General features: G+C 48.9%; 1 protein-coding gene across 1 annotated transcript; it reads right to left on the bottom strand.

The window, feature by feature from the left end:
* Window positions 1–7,309: 7,309 nt before the first annotated feature.
* On the bottom strand, window positions 7,310–26,402 carry LOC110219911 (uncharacterized). Its single transcript, XM_021003643.2, has 3 exons — window positions 23,505–26,402; window positions 22,473–22,768; window positions 7,310–12,746 (listed from the first exon to the last, which is right to left on the bottom strand). Exons 1-3 carry the CDS (start codon window positions 26,348–26,350, stop codon window positions 7,993–7,995), a joined length of 7,896 nt encoding a protein of 2,631 aa, XP_020859302.2. The 5' UTR covers window positions 26,351–26,402; the 3' UTR covers window positions 7,310–7,992.
* Between the last annotated feature and the right edge of the window lie 809 nt (window positions 26,403–27,211).

Below are 27,211 nucleotides of genomic sequence, written 5' to 3' on the forward strand. Positions count from 1 at the left end.
GTTCTAATCCAGCCCCAGACACTCGTGGGACAGGTCACCGTCTGCCTCAGTTTAATCAACCATAAAATGAGGGTAAAAATAGCACTACCTCTGAAGGTTGTGAGGATCAAATGGGGTATTTACACAGTGCTTACGGCAGTGCCTGGCATACCGCAGGGACTTGATAAATGCTTGTGCCCTCCCCCCATCTTTCTCATTCTCTGCTGCACAGTTAGCATTGCCTGAGTGGTTCTCTGACCCGCCCACTCACTCAGGGTATCATATGAAGCCCCATCTGGGTCTGTATCTCTTGCCTGTTTTCTACATCGATTTTCTTTTCTTTTTTTGGCATGATGGTCTGCGGGGCATTTGTATAGTATTCCTGTTTTTCTGCATTTGCTTTTGTTCTCTAGCACAAGGTCTCTTCTGGTCCAGTGCCACATGGTGCTAAGAAGTATGCACATTCTTGAAGAACCATTCAAAGTACACCAATCTGGCCAGATCCTTTGGTCCTGTTTTGGGCGGAACAGGACAGCCTTTATCTTAGAGGGGAGGAACTCTTCCCTTTGCATCCCCAGTGCCTGCATTATAGCAATGGTGGAATGGACTTGGCAATCCTGTTCCTTCGCCCTTTCTGAATGCATGAGTTCCCCTTCTGGCTCCTTTCCTGGTTCCTCTTGGTCTCCCTCAGGCTCCAGTTCTGAGGTGCCCTTCCTCCACAGGCTGGAGGCCTTGGCTTCATTGCAATCCTCCATTGTTAGCTATTTCCTGGGTTGGCTTTTGGCTTACCGATTGGTCCTGCCACTATATTCCACTGGATTATCTAACTTATTCCCACTTAAAATCAGGGTTGGTAGGTTTTTGTTTCCCACCATTTATCTGTTACACATTGACTTTGTCTCCTTGCCTTATTAAGTAAGGGCCAATTTATGAGCGCTGGGCCTGAAGTCAGGATGACCTGAGTCCAAATTCAGCCTCAGATACTTCCTAGGTATGTGACCCTGGGTAAGTCACTTAATCTTGTTTGCCTCTGTTTCCTCATCTGTAAAATGAGCTGGAGAAGGAAATGGCAAACCAGTATCTCTGCCAAGAAAAGCCCAAATGAGGTCCCAGAGAGTTGGACGTGATGAGATTACTTAACAACAACAAATTTTATGCTGGTCTGGTCTCCCTGGCTCTAGCCTAGTTCCCATTTACCCAGCCTATCCCAAGTTTTTGCAATTTGCTTAAAGTGCTCAATTCTCTTTATTATTTCTAACTGATCTATTTTGATAGCTATGCTCTTTATTAAACTGTGAATGATTTTGACCCTTCTCTTTTCCTACCCACTGAATCATGGGGCTTGCACTCTCCACCCCTATTCCCTCTTCTCCAAGAATTGTTCCTTTGTCTCCCCTGCCCCCAGCCTGATACTCTGGTCTGCATTTTCTTCTGCAGTCCATAGCATCCCCACATCCCGTAGTGACTGGTGCATCCACCCTTGGTGGGGGGGGGACATTTTTAGAGGCTGTCTCTCCTTTGTCCCATTTCTAGGTCAAAGATTCTGCCCCCCTCCATGCCCTCATCAGCTGCCTTGTTCTGAGAACTGTCCATCTAGAAAGAGAAGTGTTTCTCAAAGGTGAGCAAGATTGAAGGAAGCAGTCATCCTGTGGTTCTTTCCTGCCATGGTGGCTCACAGCTTCTCTGCCCACTCTGGAGGACTCCCCTGGGTGGGGACACTTTCCTGGGAGGTGCCACACTGTCTTTGGAGGGTGGTCTCCTAACGTGCAACCTGGGGAACACTGGTCTGTTTCTTATGGTGGCAAGAGTAAAGCCTACCTCACCCTGCTAGTCTTAACCCTGAAGGGGATTATCTGAATTGCTCAGGAGGTCAAGGCTGGGCCTTCACTGAAGCCAGGGTGACCAGCATGGCCCACCTGAGTCAACGTCTGAGGATCCTTGAGGAATGTTCCTTCCCTGCCATGCTTAAGTAGACATAACTTGGCTAATGGCTGGGAGAGAGGGAGGGCCTCTTTCATGTCAGTCTCCCATGGGAGCTCCCCGACCAGCCTGTGTCAGGCCCAGCCTCCAGGTGACCCTGAAATGAGGGCGGGGCCCCACAGAGGAAGAGGAAGGTGGGGGAAACGTTTCAGGTGCTTGACATGGCCTGGCTGTGGGCTGAATTTCCACAAATCTTGTACTCCTGGACCACCAGCTGCCCCCGCGTTCATCTCTCCCTCTGTCATTTTGGGACTGTCTAAAAACTGCCAAAGGGACAAAAGGCCTGCTTGGGATGTCCTGGCCGGCACTTGGGGGCCCCTGGGATGGTGCCGGGGAAGTGGGCAAAGCCCTGGGGAAGACCCTTAAAAGCACAATGCTGGAACCTTGCCAGGATCCCAGGGCTCTTGCTGGAATTAGGAATGTGGGCAAACATGCCAAATGTACCCCAGGGGCTGGCCAAAGGCTTCCTGTGCCTTGCCGCAGACAGGGAGAGGAGCCCAAGGCCCAGGCCAGGGGCCAGAGGCCACCCTGACCTCATGCCTCTGATGCGAGGGCATGGGCAGAATGCCAGGCGGCACAGGGGCCTGGGAGAACAGCAAGGAGGGGCATCGGTGGGCACTCTCTGAAGACATTTCCCAAGGCTGAGTGCCCCCTGCTCACCTGCAGAGGCCTGTTGGTGAAGAGCGCTAGGGCCATGGCCGCTTCGCCTGTTCTCCAAAGACGAAGCTGGGGAAGAAGAGGGAACCGTGAGGCCGATGGCACCGCTTCCCAGCCCCCCGGACCCCTGAGCTGCCTTCAAAGGGCTTCTAGTCTGCCGCTGACGTGACTACAAGGCAGTTTGAGGAGGAGAGGGATCTGCAGAGGCCGCACCGACACGAGCCTGGGAGGAAGAGAAAGGTTCCCAGCAGTCGGCCAGAGCCTGGGAGACCTGAGTCCAGATCCTCCCCATGAGCCGAGGCCAGCCTTCCAGCCTCCCTCAGACTCAGTTTACTCACCTGTAAAATTATTATAATGAAAGCCCCGCCCCCACCTGGTTGTGACGGTCAGAGAGCCGATTACTGGAAAGGGCCACGGAAATGGCGACCCTCCTCCTGCTCCTCCCAGACACCAGGCTGGGGCAAGGGCAGGCCAGCGGGTCCGAACCTGGAGTGAGAAGGGGTGGCTGGACGCAGGCCAGAGGGGCCCAGGGCTGCTGGGGAAGAGAAACGGAGACAGAGGGAGAGACGGGGAGAGAGAGACATGGGAGAGAGAGACAGAGACACAGGGAGAGGTGGGGGAGAGAGACATGGGAGAAAGATGGAGACAGAGGGAGAGACAGGGAGATGGGGAGAGAGAGACATGGGAGAGAAAGAGACAGAGGCATAGGGAGAGGTGTGGGACAGAGACACGGAAGAGACAAGGAGAGACAGGGAGAGACGGAGAGACATGGGAGAGAGACACAGGGAGAGAGACAGAGACACAGGAAGAGATGAGGAGAGACAAGGAGAGATGGAGAGAGAGAGACAGACACAGAGAGATGGGGGAGAGAGAGACAAGGAGTTTTTCTGGGTAAAGGTCACAGGTTTGGTGCTAGAGGCAGCATCCACCACTGACCCTCAGGACCTCCTGAGGCTGCTGCTGACCTCCCAGGGGAGGCTCCTCAGGGGGCCTGGACCCCCCGCTGGCCATGGGATGGCTGCTGAGGCCCAGGCAGAAGCATGATGTCACTGAGATGGCTTTGATTTTTTTAGTACGCCGTGAGGCAGGGTCCGGGTTGGGAGGGTGGGAGAAGGGGCCGCAGCTGAATACCTGGGAAAAGGCCATTTGCAACGCTCCAGGAGAGAGCAAGACAGACCGGTTTCGGGAGGCAAAGGCCTGTCTTGCGGCACTGAGATTCGATCACAGAGCGTCGGGGTCTGCCTGGCTCCAGGCCTTCCTCCATTCAGCCACCAAAGGTCTGATCCTGGCAAGCTCCAGGGAGGTCAGTCCGGACAAGACTGACCTGGGCCTCCTGGCTGTGCCATTGTCCTCTTTGGCCATCTCCTGCTCTGACCGCTGACCTCTCTGGCTTCCTTCAAGTCCCAACTGAAATCCCACCTCCTACAGGAAGCCTTCCTTCTTCGATTGCCCTATACACAGCTCACTATCCCATCCTGGAATGTGAGCTCCTTGATGGGCAGGGACTGACTTTTTGCTGCTGTTCACTCCTTTCAGCCTGTGTCCAGCTCCCCACGACCCCATGTGGGGTTTTCTTGTTAGAGACACTGAAGTGTTTGCCATTTCTTTCTCCAGCTCATTTTACAGATGAGGAAACTAAGGCAAACCAGGGCCACAAGTGTCTGAGGCTGGATTTGAACTCCGGAATATAAATCTTGCTGACTCCAGGCCCGATAGTCTATCCACTGTATCCCCAACTTTGGCCTCTCTTTGCACCTCCAGCCCTTAGCACATGACCGACACACAGAAAGAGCTCAATAAAGGCTTATTAACTGATTCACTAATTCAAGCAGTTCTGCTGTATGGCTTTCTCCATCACCATGCAGCCAAACGTAGGAGGAATATACAGGATTATGGGTGGTGGACCTGGAGCTGGAAGGGTCCTGGGGCCACCTGGTCTATTTGACAGCCTTCATTTCACAGAGCAGGATGCTGATGACTAAGGAGAGAAAATGACCTACCCACAATCACATGGGGCATGTGGAAAATGGAATTAGGTCACGGGTACTCTGCTTTCAGAGATGACTGGGAGGAGGGGGAGGAGGGGAAAAGGGGGAGAGGAGGAGCAGGCGAGGCCCCACCACGTGCACTCTGCCTGGCCAGGCCTCAACTCCCACCTCCGACACCTACAGATGGAGCGACCTGATGATTGGATGACAGCTCAGCCCCGCCCCCGGAAGCAGACCAATGAGCGCGTCGGTTGGGGAGGGGCGTGGCCAGAAGCCAGAGCTTCACGTTCCAAATGTGGCGCCTGAGGCCCCGCCCTCTTTTTCCCTCCCGTCGCCCTCGCCTCCCTTCCTAGAGGACCCATCTTAGCCTCCTCGGAGGCCTCAGGGTCAGAGCTAGCCCGGAACCAGGGGCACGCGGAAACCTCTGTAGCTGAAGGGCGGGCAAGGTTCCGAAGCAGCGACTTCCGGTGCTGATTTCCACACTTCCGAGCCTGGCCTGTCACGTGTCCTTGCTTGGCCAGGATGACTAAGGCATGTCCTGGGGCCACTGGGGAGACTTGTGCGCATGCTCAGGAGAGCCCAGCCGAGCCTGGTGGACTCCATCGTATCATCCATCCTCTCCTGAGCCAGGGGACCTGCAGGAGGTGGGGGGGGGGGCAGTCGGAGACCACTCCAGGACCACCGCCGCACAGCACATCTTGGTCTCACAAGCCTGCCAGAACGTCTTACTCTTTACTCCCCCCATCCCTGGCCTGGAGCAGCCTTCAAGGCTCTGCTCAAGTTTTAAAGGCCTCCTCTGGCACTAGTTGTCCTACTCACCTAATTCAGTGTTTGATGGTGAAGATGGGGTCCCCAAACAAGCCCCTCAGTGTCCTGTCGCAGCCAAGGCTCTTCACTTTCCCTACTGGACATGCGTGAAAGTGCCTGGTGGGCCATTGGCTCTGTTTCTGGTGGCTGGATCCCTGCACCTTAAACATAGGAGGCCACCCAACCTTTATCCCTCCCCCCAACTCCTGCCCCCTCCTAGTGTTAAGATGAATTTGGGCCTTAAATAGAGATGAGGTGTGAATATATGTGGGGGGGTGATGTTGAAACAAGTAAGACTCGGGTCTTCCTGACTCCAGGTTCTCTGTGTCACCAAGTACAGTTGGCTTAACCTCTCTGAGCCTCATCTGTCAAATGGGAATTATCACAGTGCCAACCACATGTCAAAGCACCTTTTTTTTTTGGGGGGGGAGGCATTTGGGGTTAAGTGACTTGGCCAGAGTTACACAGCTAGTGAGTGTTATGTGTCTGAGGTCATATTTGAACTCAGGTCTTCCTGACTCCAGAGCTGGTGCTCTAGCCACTGTGCCGCCTAGCTGCCCCTAAAGCCCTTTTCAGCCTTGAAAGCTGATGTAGATGGGAACTGCTCTTGTCTCACTTTTGCGCTTCAGTTTTTGGCAGGACTGCTACGCTTAATAGTTGAGGGAACATCATAGAATTTGCCTGGAATTTTAAAAAGCTTCGTGAAAAGTACTGTGTTCTGTTCTTGTGGAACACATAGGGATGCACAAGCTAGACAATGATGCAAGGAGGATGACTGAAACTGGTTGCACAGACTCAAAAAGAGGTTGTTAATGGTTCGGTGTTAATATGTCAGGACGTCTCTGGCAGAGGGCCCCAGGGATCTGTCCTTGGCTGAGTGCTGTTGGTGTTTTGTTTTGTAATCAGTGAGTTGGAGCTCTTCAATCACAGACTGGATAACCATTTGTCCCCCTTCCAACTATTAAATTTTGCAATTAATATTAGAGGACATTACATTTGGTCCTGAAAGGAAGCCACTGGAGTTTATGAGTAGGGGGTGGGGTGACATAGTCAGACCTGAGCTTGAGGAAAATCCACTTGGTGGATGAATGGAGGATGGAGCAGAGTGGGGTGAGACCTGAGGCAGGCAATTCCAGCACCCCAGCAGCTATCGCCATAGTCTAGGCATGGGGTGATAAGGACCTATACCAGAGAGGTGGCTATCAGAGGAGAAAAGGGGGCATGTTGGGCAGATGCTGCAGAGGTGAAATCCACAAGACATTCTGTAGATAGAGGTGAAATCCACAAGAGATGCTTAAAGATAGAGGTGAAATCCACAAGAGATGCTGTAGATGGAGGTGAAATTCACAAGAGATGCTGTAAGATAGAGGTGAAACCCACAAGAGGTGAGATGCTGTAGATGAAGGTGAAATCAACAAGAGATGAGATGCTGTAGATAGAGGTGAAATCCACAAGAGATGCTGTAGATGGAGGTGAAATCAACAAGAGATGAGATGCTGTAGATAGAGGTGAAATCCACAAGAGATGCTGTAGATGGAGGTGAAATTCACAAGAGATGCTGTAAGATAGAGGTGAAACCCACAAGAGGTGAGATGCTGTAGATGAAGGTGAAATCAACCAGAGATACTGTAGATTGGGTGAAATCCACAAGAGATGCTGCAGAGGAGAAGGCCACAGCTTGGATATGAGTAAGAATTGAGAAGGACCCTGGGGTTGGGAACCTGGGACATTTGATCTCCTGAAATTGACAAATGCTGCTGGGGTGGTGGCAGAACAGACCCAGGACCATTCCTATGTCTCCCAAAGCAATGACTCCACCTCTTTGTTGTTTCCTGGCATCCAGCCGGCACCCCCCACAACATCCTGCCCCCCAAGCCAACCCAGAATTTTGGGGAAGATGATATTGCAACTTTTATTTTACATAGGCAGAGGGTCAAAGGCTCCAACCCTCCCCTTTTGAGGCTGTGAGAAGTTACAGAAGCACTAGACAGCCAACTCCAGACCCTTCTCCTGAATGAGCAAAGAGACCAATTCCCATTTGCCCTTGTTTCTTTGCAACTGGCTCCACATAGTTTTCATTCCCTTTGCTTTTTTGTACAGATCCCCTCTCCCTGGGTATCCAGGGAAGCTCTATGGCTAAGGCTCAGCCATGCCTTTCTCCCTATCAGTAGATCTTTTTCCTTCTCCTGCTCAGTCAGTAGCTGGGTGGAGGAGAGGGAATTGAGTGGCTGGTTTGGAGAACCACTAACAGCTTCTTCCTTCACTTCCTGGCTCTCTTGGTGACTTAGAATCCACACAATGGTCAGCAGAGTTAGAAGGAACCTGGACTTTTCAGGAGGGCCATGAGAGCACCATAAGCTAAGTGGGTCTGTTGAGCACATTGGAGAGGGGGACTTGATGGCAGCAGGGAAGAGGGATTCAGAAAACTGGGGAGATGGGGGGGGCCCAACCCTGGAGGAGCTCAGCAAGAGGACATCTCTCATTGGTCCTCATCTGCCTGCCTGGCATCTTTTCCCTAACCCCACAGGGATAAGTATCTGGGGGTGGGAGGGAAGAAGGAGAGGCCCAGGAGGACCTGGAATCATTGGGAGGTAGCAGTGGGAATTTGGGGCAGAACCTCAGCCTGATGGGGGTCTGGTTGAGGCAGGCTCCTCCAGGCTAGCTCCAGGAGGCCATAGCGGCTCTTACCCAAGGGCAGGACAGTGTGCACCTGGTTCTTCTCTGGCAGAGGCACCACCAACTGGAAGGTGAATGGCTCTGGTGGGGTCAATTCATTGTTACACAGGAGATGGTAGAGGATCCGCTCTCCAGGGACCACCTCTGTGATCTGCAAGGCTTTTTTGTAGATGATCTGTTGAAGGGGGTGGGCTTTCCGGTCTGAGAGCTCCTGTAGCAGCTGCTGCATCTTTGGAGTCTTGACTTGGTAGAGATCTAAAATCTGGCAGACCTGGCCTATCAACGTGGAGCTTGCAGATTGATTCTCCTGCTTCTGCACTGCTAGGAGGACATGGTAGAGAGCCAGGAAGGTCTCCCACTGCAGCTTCTTCTTTGCATCTGTCTTCACTGAAAAGGGTAGGGGCAGGGGCCGGGGCCTGGGCTTCTGTGTGGCTACAGTGGGCAGTGATCCTTCTGGGGGTCCAAGCCTTGCTGCAGTGAGTGGGAGTCTTCCTGGGGCTCCAGGCCTTGCTGCAGTGAGCAGGGGCAGAGGCCTGCGCTCCCACTTGGCTGCAGCGGGCAGGAATCCTTCTGGGGGTCCAGGCCTTGCTGCAGGGGGTAGTAATGTTTTCTTTGCCTTCATCTTAGACAGCTGATGGTCCCTTATCTTGGCCTTCCAGAACTGAACATTTCGCTGGAGTTTTAAGATCTCAAGGATCTTTGCTGAGTAAAGGGGAGAAATATTAGCCAGGTCTTTCATGACTGGTCCAAGAAACTCTGGTCTGCTGTCTCTGGCCTTACTTTTGGCAGCCAAGTGGGTGAGGAGGCCATAGTGAATGGATGGCCTGGAGAGAGGGGGAAGCTCAGGCTGGTGCCTGAGGTCTTTTCTGGGTGGAAGCCTGGGGTATTCTTGCTGTGGAGGGATGACTTCCATGGTGGGCCAGACACGCTCAGGGACTGGTTGGGGAGGCTTGGGGACCTCCCAGTGGGAGGCAATGGCCTCCAGATTGGCCATCTGTACCCACTCCAGCTGCTTCAAGGGCGAGGTCTGCTCCAGCAGCTGGCAAAGGTGGTCCATGTTTCTTTTGGTAATCTTACCTTGTTTACGAATCTTCCTCAGGGCAGCCTGGAATCGGTCCCAGCCTCCTTTGTGGGTCATGTGGGAGAATGCACTACACACAAAAGCCAGAGTTTTTCTGTGTCGGGCAGCGGTGTCCTTGAAGGCTCTGACAGTCTGGTGAATCCGCAGAAACCACCTCCAGTGGTCTCTGGGCAACTTCTTCGGGGGAGCCACAGCAGCAGGTCCCATGACATCCAGGGTGGGAGTCTCTGGGCACGCTTCAGATGGCTGAACCTTCTTGACCTTCAAGAGCATCGGGGTTGAGGTCATTGAGTCCTTTAGCTTGGGTGGGGGTCTGGGCTTGTGCTTGGCCCTGGCGAGGAGCATTAACTTCAGCATCTCTTCCCGGGATTCACTGGCGGTCATGGCTGGCTGTGGTGGCTGCAGGAGCCCTGGCGTCGATTTCCATGGTGTCTCTTTCCGAGGCATCGTTTTCCCCTCAACTTTCAGCCTAGCCTTTTTCACAATGACATCCTTCCATTTCTCTTTGGCATCCTTCTTATCCACTGTTTGAATAGTTTGAATAGCCTCACCAAGATCCTTTGGTGGGCCCAATTCCTCAGCAGGAGTTATCTCCCTGGTGGACTCAGCAGGAGCCATTTCTTCCACAGATAGAAATGATCCCTCCTCTTCCTCTTCCTGTTCTCTTTCTTCTTCTTCCTGTTCTTCCTCTTCCTGTTCTCTTTCTTCCTCTTCTTCTTCCTCCTCCTCCTCTTCCTCTTCCTCCTTGCCGGCCAGCTTCCCCTCCTCTGTAAACATGGACTTGTCCGTCTCAGCTTCCTGTGCAGCTTCTGCCCTCTGGAGCTTCAGAAGCTTCATCCTTTGCCATTGGATGAATTCCATGCTATCACTCATGTTTTGAATTGCAATTGCTTCCACCTTCAGGCTCTCCTCTGAAGTCATCTTTCTTTCCCACAAAGCCAGCTTGCCCTCCCTCCTGGTGATTTCCTTCTCTTTCTTTGTCAGCCTCTTCAGCTCTTTCATTAGCAGCCTTTTCTCCTTGGATAGTATCCTGTGCTCCTGGATTATTTCCCTCTCCTCTTCGGCCAGCCTCTTCTCAATGAGCATCAGCCTCTTCCGCTCCTCTTGAAGTTTTGCCCTGGCCGAGGACTCTGGGCTCCCACCTCCTTCTTCCAGAGGCAAGTCCTCAAATAGCATCTTCCCTTCGGACAGCTGCTGCCTTTTCAGGCTGAGCCACCTGCGCTCATCTCGGACTGCCCCAATCTCTTCCTCAGTCTTTTTAATTTCCATCAGATGCCTAGTCCACGCCTCATTGACTGTTTCTAATAATTTCTGGCCCACCAGCTTCTCTTCTGTTATCAGTTCCATCTTCTTAATGGTCAGCTTCTTTTCTTTCTTGGTTGTCTCAAGCTCTTTCTGGATCAAGTGCCTCCAGATAATGAGCACCCTCTGCCTCCCAGCAGACACCTCTTGCTCTTCCACACTGAATCTCTTCCTTTTCACTGGCTGCTCCTGACCTTCCATCAACAGCTTTTCCTCCTCCAGCTTGACTGCTTCTGCCATTTTCATCCTTTCCTCCTCTTCCATAAGCAGACTCTCTATCTCACTAGGCAGCTTATGCTCTTCCTCTTCTTCCTCTTCCTCCTCTTCCTCTTCCTCTTCCTCTTCCACCATGTCTAGCTTTAGCTCTTGCTCCCCAGTGGGCAGCATCGTTTTCATCTGATGACGAAGTCTCTTTGCTCCCTTGGTATCAGCCTCGGGCACATGCTCTTCCTCCTCTCCGGAGACAGCCTCTCCTTCCTTACCCTTGTCCTTCTTTCCCGAGGTGGGCACCTCGTCTTGTGAGAGGTGGAATTTTCTCCTCTGCTGATGAAGTCTCCGCCCCTTCATGCCCTCCTCTTGGGCCCATCTCTGCTCCTTCATAAGTAGCCTTATCTCCTCGTCCATCAATGCTTGCTGCTCCTGGTTCAGTTCCATCTCTCTCTGGATCATCATCATTTCTAGCTGGGTCAGCATTATCTCCTTCTGAGTCTGCCTCTTTTCCTCCTGGATCACCTGCAGCTCTGCCAGAGTCAGTCTCCTCTCTTCTTCAGTAATCATCTTGTCTTCAGGGGACCAGCCCAGCACACCTTCAGCCTCTGCCCTCTGCGCTCCTGTCAGGGCATGCTTTGCAAAAAGAGTCAGTTCTCTTTCTTCTTGGGCCTTCGTTCTGTCCTCCCAGGCCTGAATTCTGTTCTTCTGAGCTTTTTCCATTTTCAGCTTTATGATGTCCATCTGCTCCTTCATCTGTTTCCTTTCAATAGTGGCCAGCAGCTTCTCCTCTGTGGTGGCCTCGAGATCCTCAGGAAGAAGTCCCCTGTCACTTTTCATTGGCTCCCTGGCCTTTGTGCTCTCTTCTTTGGACTTTATTCTCTCCTCCCTGCTCAATCTAATGGTTTTTTTGGCTACCTTCATTTCCTCTTTGAACAGCTTGAGCTCTTCCGGTTTTGTATCCTTTTGGGTCAGGATGTCCTCTCCCTGGATCACAAACATCTCTTCTTTGGTCAGATTGTCTTCTTCCTTGGCCAGTGCCTCTTGCTCCTTGGCCAGCCATTCATGCTCCCTGCTCAGCTGGTCCTCTCTCCAGGCTAGTTCCTTCTCTACCATGGCCAGCTCCTGCTCTTCCCTGGCAAGCTTCCTCTCTTTCCTGGCCAGTATCTTTACCTGCCTGGACAGCCTCATTTCTTGCTTAGTGAAACTGAGATCTTCAAGGAAGAAGACTTTCTTTTGCCTGGTTTTGGAGGAGGAGGAGGGAAGGATGAGTTCCAATTCCTCCATTGTCTCTTCCTCCATGTCCTCTTCCTCCATGGCCTCTTCCTCCATTTCTACTTCCATCTCCTCCACATCTCCTTGTACATCTTCGATGGGCTCTGGGCTGGGCTCCTCTGACCGAGGGTGCATATCCTGAAAGAGTGCCCAGCTGGGCTGCCACTCCAGCAGGACCTCCCGGGCCAAGGTCACCAGCTCATCACTCAAGTCCTTGGCCATGCTGTCCTGTGGGGTAGAAATACGCAGGGTCATGAGTTGGCAAATGTCATCCCACCAAGAAACTTGCTCCTTGTCAAGCATCCTTGGCTTCTTCTCAGATTCAGGGGGTGCTTCTACTATGTCCTGGACCTCCTCCTCCACTTCTTGCTCAGTTTCCTTTTTTTCTTTTTCCTTCTTACTCATTTCAGGCTTCTTTTTCTTGGCTCTTTTGCTGCGAGTTCTCCTCATGACCTTCAGGCTCACTTCCACATAATCGGGCAGGACTTCTGGTGGAGGGGACCGGGTTTCTAAAATACTGTGTTTGTGCACATCTGAAGTCACCAAGAGAAGGGCTGAGGATGGTGTAGGAGATGGCCAAGTATCTCTTCTCTGAACCACTATCTTCTCAATAGCTTCTGTCTCCTTGTGTCCAGAAGGCAGCATGATGGGTCTCTCTTCTTCTAATTTCATGGGTCCTTCTTCTCCTTCTTCTTCTTCTATCGATTTCATGAGTCCCTCTTCTTCTATTGACTTCTTGTGTCCCTGTTCTCTTGATTTCTTGCATCCCTCTTTTAATTTCTTGAGAGTTTTGGCTACACGGGAAAAATGGGAAATGGAGCATTAAAGGGAAGCCCAACTGTACAAGCCTGTAAGCCCAGGGTGGGTGGATGAGCTTGGCTGGGGCTCGGCAGACTCCACTGATGGCCATGTTGCCCCTTCAGCACTGGGTGGGTGTCTAGAATACAGGATCTCCCAATCAAAAGACCAAAGTTTTGGGGAATCGTGCAGTTCTTAACTCTTCCTGAACTAGAGTAGATACTGTAGCCCTGACTTTCTGCCCAACAACCATTCTTCCCATTCATCTCCACTCCTTGGAACACAGTACTTCATGGACCCTTGCATCTGCCTTTTCAGTTTAGACTCTGTCTCCTCCCAGCTCTCTCTCTCTCTCTCTCTCTCTTCTCTCTCTCTCTCTCTCTCTCTCTCTCTCTCTCTCTCTCTCTTTCTTTCTTTATGAAATAAACCAAACATTTCCAGAAAGTAGTATAATAAAAAAGATGATCACACATGAAACGGCAAACCTATTATGCACAACTTGCTATTCCTTTTAAATATATAATAAAGTTATCACGTCAGTTTCTTTTTCTTCTTCCCTCCCCCTTCCCTGCCCTAGAGATGGCTACTATTAGACACAAATAAGTACATACATGTAAAATTATTCTATACTTCTATTTATCAGTTATTTCTCTGGATGCAGATAGCATCTTTCTTCATATGTCCTTTGTAGTTAATTTAGGTGTTTATAATAGTCAAAATGACTTACGCATTCAAAGTTGTTCTTAAAACAATATAGCTCATTTTCATCTCCTGGGTCATGTTATCCTTGCCCTTATTAGGGATTTGTCTAGAAGATGGGATACATCCACCTCATCTGGGGTTGGAGCAGATACCAGAAACCTTCTGGAGCTCAGAGAACCTGTCAGTGAGACTGAAAGACAAGGTCAGAGGAGCCATGGTCTCTGGGTATAGGCTTCCTCTAGGCTCCCTTCCTAGCTCAGAGTCTCAGAGGAATTCTGGACTACAGAAAACCCAGGCAGCATGGTGAATGGTGTCAGAGAACCTGGATTCCAATGGAAACCATTACTGATTACCTATGTGTCCTTAGGGAAATCACTTCATTTCTCTGGACCTCATTTTCCATGTCTGGACTCTGGGACAGTACCAATCCAAGAGTCTATGGTTCTCTGATCCCTGGGTTTGAGTCATGGCCCTACCACTTGCCAGAGGGGTAACTTTGGGGAAAACATCTCAGCTCTCTGAGCATCAGTTTCCTTACTTGTAAGCTAGGAGTAATCATCCTTGTACTACATGCCTGTTGGGCCTGGTTCCCCTAGAAGAAGCTGCCTTCTTGGAATCATAGTATGTCACAGCTAGGTCCTTCTGATGTCTAACAGCTTTGAGTGCATTGAGTCAATGTTCACCCTTTCCAGACCAAAAGGCCAGTGTTAAGAAGAATGTCAGAAGTTGCCTAGAATATCTTCCCACCACATGTGCAAGCGTCTGAGCATATCAGAACTGGAGATGGGGGTGGGGGTGGGCTAGGAACTTCAGAGGGCACCTAGTAATACTATCCCCAACATCCCAGACAAAAGATCATCCAATCTCTGCTCAGATCACACAGCCTCCTCTTCAGACTCCATTGGGAAGAGGAGTGGCACCTTCCACTCAATGGTGAACATTCTCACACCCTATACATTCTGAACTCTGTAGATCATCATCAAAACCACCTAATACTTCACCCCCACCCTCCCCCCAACCCTCCTACCCCAAAGTTTCATCCTAACTCCACCCAGCCCTTCCACTGTGCCCTCTAGGATGCTTGCTCCATAGGCAACAACCTTCACTTCATCTTAAATCTATTGTTCTCCCACTCCTTCCAACTACTAGCTCTTACTGAAACCTGACTTCCCCCTGCTGACACAGTTCCCTGGCCACCCTTCCCAATACTTTTCCCCAATACCTTTACTCATTCTCCTTGGCTCACTGGTTGAGGTGGGGGAGTTGGAAAGCTTCTTGCCACTTCCAGGTTCTCCTTCCTTTGTCACTCAGTAGCCCATCTTTCTTTAGGGTTCATGCTATTCATATCTCCCACCCAATCAAAATCCTGGTAGCTTTCACCTACAGACCTCCCCCCAGGTCATTCCCTTTCCTTCCTCAATGAGTTTGGTACCTGGCTCACAATGTTTCTCTCTTCTCCAACTTTTGCCTTCATCCTAAGGGACTTTAACATACATAGACCCTCCCTCAAATACCCTAACCATTCAATTTCTCAACCTACTCACTTCTCATGAGCTACTCTTCTATCTTACCTTAGTCACACACAAAGATAATTATACCCTTCATCCTTCCATCACCCACAAATATAGCTCCCCCATTTCAAGAATTCCAAAATCCCCTTATCTGAACATAATCTGTTTGTTTTCTACCTCTCCCTCTGCCTTCCCTTACCAAACCCTATTGTTTATCTTTGCAGTGACTTCTAATCTCTTGACTCCTCAATTTTCTCCCAGGCCATCTCCCCTGCACTAACTACTCTTTCCTTTTTACCCCATCTTGACCCCTTGGTGAGCCAATTCAGCCCTGCATTTTCCTCTTCTCTTGACTCTCTGACCCCTTTATAACATTGATTGTAAACCGCTAAGCCTCAGCCTCAGATGATTCCCACCATCCACTGCCTTTGCTCCTACCTACCAGAGAGAATACCCAGAGGTGAGAGATATAGGGTCTTGTCTGCAGACCAGCCAGGAGGCTGGTGCCACTAGATCAGAGTAAGGAGTTAGAGACTGCAGCTGAACAAAGATAGAGAAGATCATGCGACCATTCTGACTAGGTCCACTACAAATTTCCACTACTAAACCTCAGTTGGGCCCGCACTACTGCCAGGCAATACTAATCTACCTCCCTTATCAGCTCACTTTCCCACCCTCCACAGCAACTCTTCTAAGCCTTCTCATCTGTCCTCAATCCTTCCATGGCTTCTCTTCAACCTACTCTTTCAGCTGAGAACCTTGCCTTATATTTTATGAGAAAAAAATTAACGTCATTCACTGTGAGCACCTTCTCTCCTCTTCCTCACCTCCTATGCCTCAGGTGCCTTCTGCCTCTCCTCCATCACCCTTGTCTCGTGTGATAAGGGAGCCTTGTTTCTGACCAAGGCAAACCTCTCTCCAGGCTCAAACAGTCCAATTCCGTTCCACAGCCTCCAATGGAACGCCCCCTCTGGCATCCCCACTCTTTCATTTATTGTCAATTTCTGTCTCTCTTTGTCTGCTGGCTCCTTCCCTCCTGCCTATATGTCTCCCTTCCCTTGATCCTTCCACTATCCTCTTCTGCCTCTGGTGGCCAAGCTCCTTGAGATGCCCATCTACAGGGGGCACCTCTCCTCTCCTTTCCCTTCTCAGCTCCTTATAATCCAGCTTCTGAGTCATCATTCTACAGAACTGCTCTCTCCAACTTCACAAAACTCTTAATTGCTGACTCCAGTGGTGTTGTCTCAATCCTCCTTCTCCTTGCCTCTCTGCAGCCTTGTGCATGGTCGACTGCTCTCTCCTTCTCTCTAGGTTTTCAGGATACCCATGACCCTGATGCTGGGAAAGATTGAAGGCAAAAAGAAAGGGGGATGACAGAAGATGAGGTGAATACACAGGGTCATGAACTTGGACTTCGGGAGATAGCCAAGGATGAGGAAGCCTGGCATGCTGCGGTCCACAGGGTCACAAAGAGCCAGGCACGACTCAACACCACCACAACCACCGGCATCCTTCCTGCTTCTCCTCTCACGTCTCTGACTGCTCCTTCTGGCTCCTTCGCTGGATCCTTGTCCAGATCATGCCCTGTAACTGTCCCCCAGGACTCTGGCCTGGACCCTCTTCTCTTCTCCCCCTAGACTACTGCACTGGGTGATCTCATCAGCTCTAATAGATTTAATTACCATTTCTATGCTGATGCAGGCCTTGAACCTGGGTTTTCCAGGCTCCAGGTTCACTGCCCTAGCTATTATACCACACTGACTTTCTCCAGGTACAAGATCTGAGGATCATGATATTTCAGAGTTGGAAGGGTTCTTCAAGATCAGATCAAATCCTCCAGGAATTATGTGAACATATTTATAAAACACTTTTTATAAATAAAGTCAGATTTAAATAACTGGATAAATATTAATTGTTCATGAGTGGGCCAAGCTGATATAATAAAAATGACAATTCTACCTAAACTAATCTACTTATTCAGTGCCATCCCAATTAAACTACCAAATATTTATTTTATTGTGCATGAAAAAATAATAAAATTCATTTGGAAGAACAAAAAGGCCAAGAATATCAAAGGAATTAATGAAAAAAAATGTAAAGGGAGGAAGTCTAGTAGATCTTGCATCCTTTTCAGATCACGATGAAATAAAAGTTACATATAATAAAGGGCCATGGAAAGATAGATTAAAAATTAATTGGAAACTAAATGATCTAATCCTAAAGAATGAGTGGATCAAACAACAAATCACAGAAACAATAATTTCATCAAAGAGAATGACAATAATGAGACAACACACCAAAATTTATGGGATGTTGCCAAAGCAGTACTTGAGGGAAAATTTAAGTCTCTAAATGCTCACATGAATAAAATAGAGAAAGAGCAGATCAATGAATTGCTCACAAAATTGAAAAATCCCCAATTAACACCAGACTAGAAACTCTGAAAATCAAAAGAGAGATCAATAAAATTGTAAGTAAGAAAACTGTTGTACTAATCAATAAAACTAAGACCTGGTTTCATGAAAAACCTATAAAATAGATAAACCTTTGGTTAATTTGATTAAAAAAAGATAGAAGAAAACCAAATTATCAGCATCAAAAATGGAAAGGACGAATTCACCACCAATGAAGAGGAAATTAAAGCAATCATTAGGAGCTATTTTGCCCAACTGTATGCCAATAAATCTGACAATCTAAGCGAAACAGATGAATATTTACAAAAATATAAATTGCCCAGATTAACAGAAGAGGAAATAAAATACTTAAATAACCCCATTTCAGAAAAAGAAATTGAACAAAGCATCAACGAACTCCCTAAGGAAAAATCTCCAGGGCCAGATGGATTTACAATTCTTTTTTTTTAAATTTTTTTTTACATGTGTCTTTAAAACTTTAGGTTATAAATTTTCTCCCTTCCTCCCTCCCCACCCACCCTCATTGAAAAGGCAAGCATCTCAACACAGGTTATAGATGTGTAGTCATGCAAAACACTTCCATAGTAGTCATGTTGTGAAAAACTAAGTATATTTCCCTTCATCCTCTCCTACCCCCCCATTTATTCTATTTTCTCTTTTGACCCTGTCCGTCCTCAGAAGTATTTCCTTCTGATTACCCCCTCACTGAATCTGCCCACCTCTCTATCACCCCCCTGCTCTCTTGTCCCCTTCCCCCCTTATTTTCCTGTAGGGTAAGATAGATTTCCATACCCCACTGTGTATGTTATTCCCTCCTTAAGCCAAATCCTATAAGAATAAGATTCACTCATTCCCTCTCACCTTCCCCCATTTCCCCTCCACTGTAAAAGCCTTTTCTTATCTGTTTCATGTGAGATAATTTACCCCATTCTACTTCTCCCTTTCTCCTTCTCCCAGTATAATCCTCTCTCACCCCTTATTTTTATTCTCCAGATATGACCACTTCATCTTCAACTCATTCTGTGCCCTCTATCTATCTATCTATATATCTATATCGATACATACATATAATTTTCCCCTCCAACTACCCTAATACTGACAAAGGACTCATGAGTTACAAATATCATCTTTCCATGCAGGAATGTAAACAGTTCAACCTTAATAAGTCTCTTATGATTTCTCTTTCCTGTTTACCTCTTCCATGTTTCACTTGAGTCTTGTATTTGAAAGTAAAATTTTATATTCAGCTCTGGTCTTTTCCTCAGGAATGCTTGAAAGTCCCCTATTTCATTGAATGACGATTTTTTCCCCCTGAAGGATTATACTCAGTTTTGCTGGGTAGGTGATTCTTGGTTGTAACCCTACAAGTGAATTCTACCAAACATTTAAAGAACAATTAATTCCAATACTATCTAAACTGTTTGGAAAAATAAGTGAAGAAGGAGTCCTACAAAATTCTTTTTATGACACCAATATGGTGCTGATACCCAAACCAGGAAGAGCCAAAACAGAGAAAGAAAATTATAGATCAATTTCCCTAATGAATATTGATGCAAAATTTTAAAATAAAATATTAGCAAAGAGATTACAACTTATCACAAGGATAATACATTATAACCAAGTGGGATTTATACCAGGAATGCAGGACTGGTTCAATATTAGGAAAACTATCAGCATAATTGACCATATCAGTAACAAAATTAACAGAAGTCATATGATTATCTCAGTAGGTGTAGAAAAAGGTTTTGACAAATACAGCATCCATTCCTATTAAAAACACTACAGAGCATAGGAATAAGTGGAGTTTTCCTTGAAATGATAAGTATCATTGATCTAAAACCATCAACAAGCATTATATATAATGAGGATAGGCTAGAAGCATTCCCAGTAAGATCAGGGGTGAAACAAGGGTCTCCATCATCACCACTGTTGTTCAGTGTGGTACTAGAAATGTTAGCTTTAGCAATAAGAAAAAAATTGAAGGAATTAGAATAGGCAATGAAGAAACAAAGCTATCACTCTTTGCAGATGATATGATGGCATACTTACAGAATCAAGTAAAAAACGACTTGAAATGATAAACAACTTTAGTAAAGTTGCAAGATACAAAACAAACCCACATAAATCATCAGCATTTATACATACATATATATAATATGTATGTATACATGTATATAAAACTAACAAAGCCTAAGAGATAGAAAGAGAAATTCCATTTAAAATAACTGTAGACAACATAAAATATTTGGGAGTCTACCTGTCAAGAGAAACCCAGGAACTATAAGAACACAATTATAAAATACTTTTCACACAAATAAAATCAGATCTAAATAATTTGAAAAATATCAGTTGCTCATGGGTAGGTTGAGCTAATATAATAAAAATGATGATTCTATCTAAATTAACTTACTTATTCAGTGCCATACCAATCAAACTACCAAAAAATTATTTTATAGAGCTAGAGAAAATAATGACAAAATTCATCTGGAAGAACAAAAGGTTAAAGAATATTAAGGGAATTAATGAAAAGAAATGCAGGGGAAGGTGACCTAGCCTTACTAGATCTAAAACTGTGTTGTAAAACAGCAATCATCAAAACTGCTTGGTACTGGCTAAGAAATAGAGCGGTGGATCAGTGGAATAGATTAGGTACAAAAGACACAGTAGTAAGTGACTATAGTAATCTAATCTACTGTTTGATAACCCCAAGACCCCAGCTTCTGGGATAAGAACTCACTATTTGATAAAAACTGCTGGGAAAACTGGAAAAGAGTATGGCAGAAACTAGGAATAGACCAACATCTTATACTTAAATGGGTACGTGATTTAAACATATAAAGGCTGATCCTATAAGCAAATTAGGAAAGCAAGGAATAGTTTATCTGTCAGAGCTATGGAGAGGGGAAGAATTTATGACCAAACAAGAGATAGAAAACATTATGAAATGCAAAATGGATAATTTTGATTATATTAAATTAAAAGGTTTTGCACAAACAAAACCAACAGTCAAGATTAGAAGGGAAGCAGAAAGCTGGGAAACAATTTTTACAGCCAGTGTCTCTGACAAAGGCCTCATTTCCCAAATATTTAGAGAACTGAGTCAAATTTATAAAAATGCAAGTCATTCCCAATTGATAAATGGTCAAAGGATATGAACAGGTAGTTTTCAGATGAGGAAATTAAAGCTATCTATAGTCATATGAAAAAATGCTCTAAATCACTATTGATTAGAGAAATGCAAATTAAAACAACCCTGAGGTACCACCTCACACCTATCAGATTGGCTAATATGGCAAAAAAAGAAAATTATAAATGTTGGAGAAGATGTGGGAAAATTGGGACACTAATGCATTGTTGGTGGAATTGTGAACTCATCCAACCATTCTGGAGAGCAATTTGGAGCTATGCCCAAAGGGCAAGCAAACTGCATATATTTGATCCAGCAATACCGTTATTCAGTCAGTATGGAAAAGAGATCATAAAAAGTACCTACATATACAAAAATATTTATAGCAGCTCTTTTTGTGGTGGCAAAGAATTGGAGATTGAGAGGATGCCTATCAATTGGGGAATGGCTGAACAAGTTGTGGTATATGAATGTAACAGAATACTATTATGCTATAAGAAATGATGAGCAGGTGGATTTCAGGAAAACTTGGAAAGACTTACATGAACTGATGCTGAGTGAAGTGAGCAGAACCAGGAGAACATTGTACTCAGTAAAAGCAACATTGTGCGATGATCAACTGTGATACACTTAGCTCTTCTGAGCAACACAGTGATCCAAGACAACTCCAAAAGACTCATGATGGAAAATGCTATCCACCTCCAGAGAAAGAACTCTGGAGTCTGCATGCAGATAGAGGCATATGATTCTCACTTTTTTGTTTGTTTTTTGTTTGGTTTTTGTGGCTTCTCCCTTTTCTTCTGTTTCTTCTTTTACAACATGACTAGTGTGGAAATATGTTTACATGACGGTACATGTATAACCTATATCAGATTGCTTGCTGTCTTGGAGAGGGAGGAGGGGAGACAGAAAAAAATTTGGAACTCAAAATCTTATAAAAAATGAATGCTGAAAACTATCTTTACATGTAACTGGAAAAAAATAAAATACTATTTACACACACATACATATATATATAAATGATGAGGGGGATAGTTTCAGAGAAACATGGGAAGATTTGTACGAACTGAAACAGGATGAAGTGAACAGAACCAGGAGAACAGTTTATACAATAAAAACCATGTTGTGAAGACAAACACCTTTGAAAGACTCAGCAACTCTGAGGAATACAGTAACCGAAGCACAAGTGCAAAGGACTCATGATAAAACATGCTACCCACTGATACGTAGAGAACAGACAGTCTTGGAGTGCAGGTGAAAGTTCCCTCCCCTTCCATCCTCCCTTCCTTCCTTCCGTTCTTCCTTTGTTTCTTTGAGTATTGGGGAAATTTGTTTTCCTTGACTATATATGTTTGTAATGGGTTTCCTTTTTCTTGCCTTCTCCTTGGGTAGAAGAAGTAAGGGGAGGGAGAGAATTTGAAAATGAAAAAAAGAAAAGAAAAAAACCCTGCTTTCAAAAAATACATATTTTTGAAAAAAGACTTAGCAACTGTGATCTACCCAACAATCCACCACAATTGCAGAGGACCCTGATGAACCTGCTGCTTGCTGCCTGGAGTCAGGGTGCAGAAGAAGACAGACCACGGCGCATGAGGCCACAGTATCTGGACACAGCCAATGCAAGAATTTGTTTGGCTTCCTACTTATACATGTTTGTGACTTTTTTTCTTTTCTTTGTCAAGGAGAGAACAGGGCTAGGAGAGAAAGAAGGCAATTGCATTAGCTGAAAAAAAATGTAATTGAAAAAAGATAAAGCAAAAGAAATACCTAATCCGACCTACTTATTTTGCAGATGTGTACTAAGTACCAGAGGTAGGATTCGTACTCTGGTCTTCTGATCACACCCCACAAAGCCCCTCAGCAAGGCCCTTCCTAACCTGTGCTTCCCTCTTGGGGTAGGCTTCTCTACAGTGCTGTGGCTCCAGGACCCTGAAGGCTCCTCCTCCTTGGGTTCTCAGCCCTACTTACCCAGCAGCTTCTTGGTTGGTCTCAGCCCATGTGGTTTGCCTGCTCTGGGAGGCTTGGCAGGCTCTGGGGAAGGCTCAGGGGAAAGATGGAAAGGCCTTTTAGTGTGCTCAATCATCTCCATCATCTCCCTCTCCTCCAGCTCTGTGACTTCTAAGGACAGGGGGACCTCTTTTTCTCTGTCCTGCTTGGTCAGGTTTTCCTCAAGGTATCTGTCCACCTGACTAGACAGGATCTGCAGGTCCACTGGCCGAATCCCCAGTATCTGATCCAGACTTTCATTTCCTGTGTGTTGGTTCCTATGGAAGCCAAGGGGCAGAATCAAAGGAGGGCCTTCAGAACAGGGGATGTCAGAGCTGGAGGGAAGCCAGGGCTTAGAGCAGAGATTGTCAGAGATCCTGGGGCTGGGTGGGTTCTGGGGAGGGGTTTTGTCGAAGGGCTTAGAACTACAAACATAAGAGCTGGGAAGGTCCTTAGAGCAAAGAAGATTAGAGCTGGGAGGAGTCTTAGAATGAGAATATCAGGGCTTCAAGTTTCCTCAGAACCAAGAATGTCTGGGCTGGGAATAGTCTAAGAACTGGAAATAACAGCTGGGGTGGCGGTGGTATGAGGGCTTAGAACAGAGAATGTCAGGGGTGGGAAGGTCTCAGGACAGGGACCATCAGGGCTGGAAAGGACCTTAGGACATATAATGTCAAAGGTGCAGGGCCTTTGGAAAAACGAACAGGCGCCCTAACATTTGTGTTCAGCTCTCTAAGGTCTGCCAACAAGGGCATTTTACACACGATGTCACACGGCGTGTCTAGAGCAGGAGCTGCCTTGGGTTCTGGCTTTCTCTGCCCCGCCTTCTGCGACAGGACGGAACTAGAAGGGACCTTAGAACAGTGCTGGGGTTGAGCCCCCTCCCCTCCCACCCCGGAGCATCCCAGAGCCTGGGCTCTCGGGAGGAATGCCAGACACGGAGAGCCAGTGAATGTCGGTCCCCGAGATTGAGAGCGTGGTGGGAAGGGGCCGGGAGATGGAAGCCACACTTACTGCAGTTCGGAGAAGACGTTATCCCGCAGAAGCAGGTTGAGGAGCTCCGTCTTCGTTCTGATGCCCGCGACACCGATGATGAGATCCCTGGCTTTGCCTCGCACTTCGGAGTCCATGTCTAGGAGCCCCCAGGCCAAGGGGAGGGCAAACAGGTGGCTGAGGAAGCCCAGCTTCCGGAGCCCCTCCCAGGCCAACTTGCGGAAGACGGCCAGGAGGTGGGAGGTGTAGTCTGTCAGGTGTTTGGCGGTGGCCGAGCGCAGGCTGGGCGACACTGGGAAGGCGGCAAAGATTTGCGCCAGGGCATTGATGCACTTCTCGTACTTGTCTGGGTTCGAGCTGGTCATCATGTGGAGCAGGCTCTGTATCATGCTGTCCACGGCCCCCTCGCTCAACGTCTGAGACAGCCTGTGACGGAGGTCTATGAAGACGTCGCGGGGCGAGTCGGAGACGGCTTCGGAGCGCTTCGCCAAGCGTAGGCGGGGCTTCCGCAACAGGCGCCCGAGCCTGAATTTGTCCCGCAGCACGGTGGGTACCCCTCCGAACGGAAGCTCCGGTAGTTCCCGAAGCTCTTCTGGCTCCTCGGTCTCGGAGGACGTGTCCGCAGAGGTCAGAAAGACAGGAGTGCCCTCCGGCCGGAGGAAAGCCCGAACCACCGAGTTAGGGACGTAGCCGTCAGGCGCTATGATCCACTTTCGCCCCTGGCCTAAAAACTTGCACAGCAGTGGATATCCGTGCACTCCGTGGCAGCCCAGCAGCCGGGTAGCCCGGGGGCCAGAGGGCGCAGAACGCACCCGCCGCTGGCGCGGGCTCTGCTTCGTCTCTTCGGCAGAGAACTGGAGCTGGTGTTTCTCGCTGTCCTTGTCCTCGGCTGCCGGGGTCAGGCCTGCTCCCTCCTGCACCACGCGGGGGACCGAGCGGTCAAAGGCAACGGCCCTGAAGTTGAGCAGCGTCTCCAGCCCTTCCAGCTTCTGCTGCCCGCTGCCGACATAGAGGTAGCGGGGCACAAAGATGCTCTTAAAGGACAAGAAGAAACCCGGCAGGAAGGGTTTGGGGGTCTCCTTCACTGTGTCGGGTATGTTCATGGCCATCAGGCGGCTCAAGAAAGCAGCAGGGAGAAGCATCAGGCAAGACACCAAGTAGAGACTCTGGTGGACGGACACAAGTAGGTCGCCCCGGTCATTGGCAAAGCAGAGAGCGCCGAACTTGAGGGCCGAGTCGAAGTGGGTCAGGAGTGTGCCCTGGAGGTCCCAGAGCTTGACCGAGCCGTCGGCAGCCCCGGTGACGAAGATGCCCAAGGTAAGGCAGATGTCGAAGGAAGTGACGGGATTCAGGTGCAGGGCTTCGGTCTCCAAGAAGCCCTCCTCCGGCTTAGTGTCCGGGGACACGAGGAAGTCCTGGTAGTGCCAGAGGCGTAGGCGATGGGTTTCAGTGATAGCGCTGACCGATTTGGGCAGCAGGATCAGCTGACTAAGCTTGCAGCTGCAGAGAATGCTGGTGAGGGTCACCAGGTTCACTGCGGCCCCTTCGAGGACGACCTCGGACAAGTGCACATAGTCGTCCATGCCGTAGGAACAGACGAGGGAGCTCTCCCGGGAGCTGCAGGGCATTCCCACCGAGGTGGCAAGCGCCAGCACTGTGGCAGAGTGCAAGTGCTTGGCAACGCGGGCGTGGTGATGCTGAGACAGCACCCTCACCATGCCGCTCTCGTGCCCACAGAACACTAAACCCTCCAGTCCCCGGCTCAGCTGGGGCCTCCCGTAGGCCAGACACTGCACCCTGTCGTCAGCATTTGGGGAGGCGCACAAGAAGTACTTGGCGGTGCACGGACAGCGGCCGGCGTCCAGCACCAGCACGTCCGATTTGCCCGTGGCCACGAAGATCTCCTCCCGGTCAGGGTCATAGGTCCAGTCGACGGCTTTTTCCAGGAGGGCAAAGGGCCAGGTGAGTAGCAGGAGCTCCCCAGTCAGGGGGCACAGGAAACGCAGGAGGCCATCCTCAGTGTAGCAGGAGATGCGAGAGGAGCTGCTGCCGCAGCAGATCTGACGCACCTCCTGAGGAGTGGACCCGCAGACGTTAAAGAGCCGATAGAAGCAGGGCAGATGATACACCGAGAAGGTGGTGCTAGTATGGGAGAAGAAGGCCTTGGATCTGAAGAACTGCAGGTTGACCAGCTTTTCCCCCAGGTTCACTTGCCGAAGGAGCATGCCCAAGGTCAGGTTCCACTCCTTGACCACGCCTTCTCTCCCAGCAGTGAGCAGGGTGTGGGCCTCAGGCCGGCTGCAGATGCACACCACTGCCTCGGAGTGGGCCTGGAAGCTGTACAAAGCATGGCACTGGTCGAGGTTCCAGGCCTGGACTTGCCCTTCTTTATTGCCTGTGTAGAGGTACCCCTGGGCAGTGCAGGTGAAAGAGCAGGTGACAGGTAAGCCGCTGCCCTGAGAGGTGAGGACCTTGACCTCCTCAAACTTGTCCCTCCCTAAACGCCTGAAGATGCGCACCAGGCTTTCACAGAGCACCACCATCTTCCCACTGGGGCCAGCCACGGAGATGTCCTGCACCAGCTCATTGCCAGCCATAAGCACCTCCCCAGCGAGGTGCAGTCCTCGCCCACTGGGCTCGATGATCCACATGAGCACAGCCCCAGCGACACCGGTGAGCAGCATCTCTGACTTGGGGTCATAGGCTAAGCAGTTCATGGAGAAACGACAGGGCACAACACACAGGGTCCGGAGCGACCGGGTATGGTCTCCAAAGATGCGAAGGAACATATCCCCACAGTAAGCAGCCAGTACTCTATGGTCCCCGGCATGCACCAAAGCCTGGACAGGAGGCAGGTACTCATACATAGGGAAAACTCTCTTCTCCACCTCACGGCTATAGACCTTCAGCTGCACCCACACCACAGCCTACAAGGAGACAAAGACAGAGAGGAGGCCGGATAAGGATGACAGAGCTGGGAGGGACCTCTGGGATCACTGGGTCCAATGCCCTCATTCTGTAGAGGTGGACACTAATGACCATGGGGGACCAGAGACAATGGTGCAAATGACAAGGCAGGGAGATAGTGTGAAGGGAAAGGAGAGAAGAAGGAAGAAAAGCACAGGGAAAGAAGCAGCAGGTGAAGCAATGGGGAAACCCAGCAGAGAGAAGACAGAGGACATGAAGAAGAGGCAGAAAAGAGGTGGTGGAGGAGATGAGAAGGCAGAAAAACAAGCAAGGAGAACATGGGAGAGGAAGTATGAAAGAAGACACAGGAGAAGACAGAGAGAGGAAATAGAAGAGAGATGGTAAAGGAAGAACACTCAATAGAAAAGGAGATGGGAGAAGCAAGAACTCGGGAAAGGGGAAATAGCTGAGGGAGGGGCCAGCCCATGGAAGGGAAGCTTTCTGAAAACCACAACTAGCTCCGAAGGGCAGGGGCATCCTGGGCAGGTCAGGGCTCAAGGGATTCCTGTTCATACATTAGATGCCCTCTAAGATCATGGCCTTCCAGCCAGGAGTCTCTTTCATTCACTGCCCCACCTCCTTAGGCCCAGAGAGAGAAGAGAGCTTGTCTCAGGTCACAAGGGACAGTGCTGGGACCAGCTGCACTTTCCTCTGGATATCCTAGGGCTGGGGTGAAGGAGCTTCCAGGACCAGAGCAGGGAGAGATGGCTAAAGCCAGCAGGAGCCCATCTCCAAGAATCTCTGTAGGTAGAAGGGAGCTC

Source organism: Phascolarctos cinereus, unplaced genomic scaffold (assembly GCF_003287225.1).
Source record: "Phascolarctos cinereus isolate Bilbo 61053 unplaced genomic scaffold, phaCin_HiC Scaffold_726;HRSCAF=1367, whole genome shotgun sequence".
Lineage (NCBI taxonomy): Eukaryota > Metazoa > Chordata > Mammalia > Diprotodontia > Phascolarctidae > Phascolarctos > Phascolarctos cinereus.

Excerpts from the sequence above, each read along its gene's own strand:
- LOC110219911 (XM_021003643.2), bottom strand. The coding sequence starts at position 26,350 with ATGTATGAGTACCTGCCTCCTGTCCAGGCTTTGGTGCATGCCGGGGAC. Across the intron at positions 22,769-23,504 it reads AACGTCTTCTCCGAACTGCA|GAACCAACACACAGGAAATG; the intron begins GTAAGTGTGGCT and ends TGGCTTCCATAG. Across the intron at positions 12,747-22,472 it reads ACCAACCAAGAAGCTGCTGG|CCAAAACTCTCAAGAAATTA; the intron begins GTAAGTAGGGCT and ends TTTCCCGTGTAG.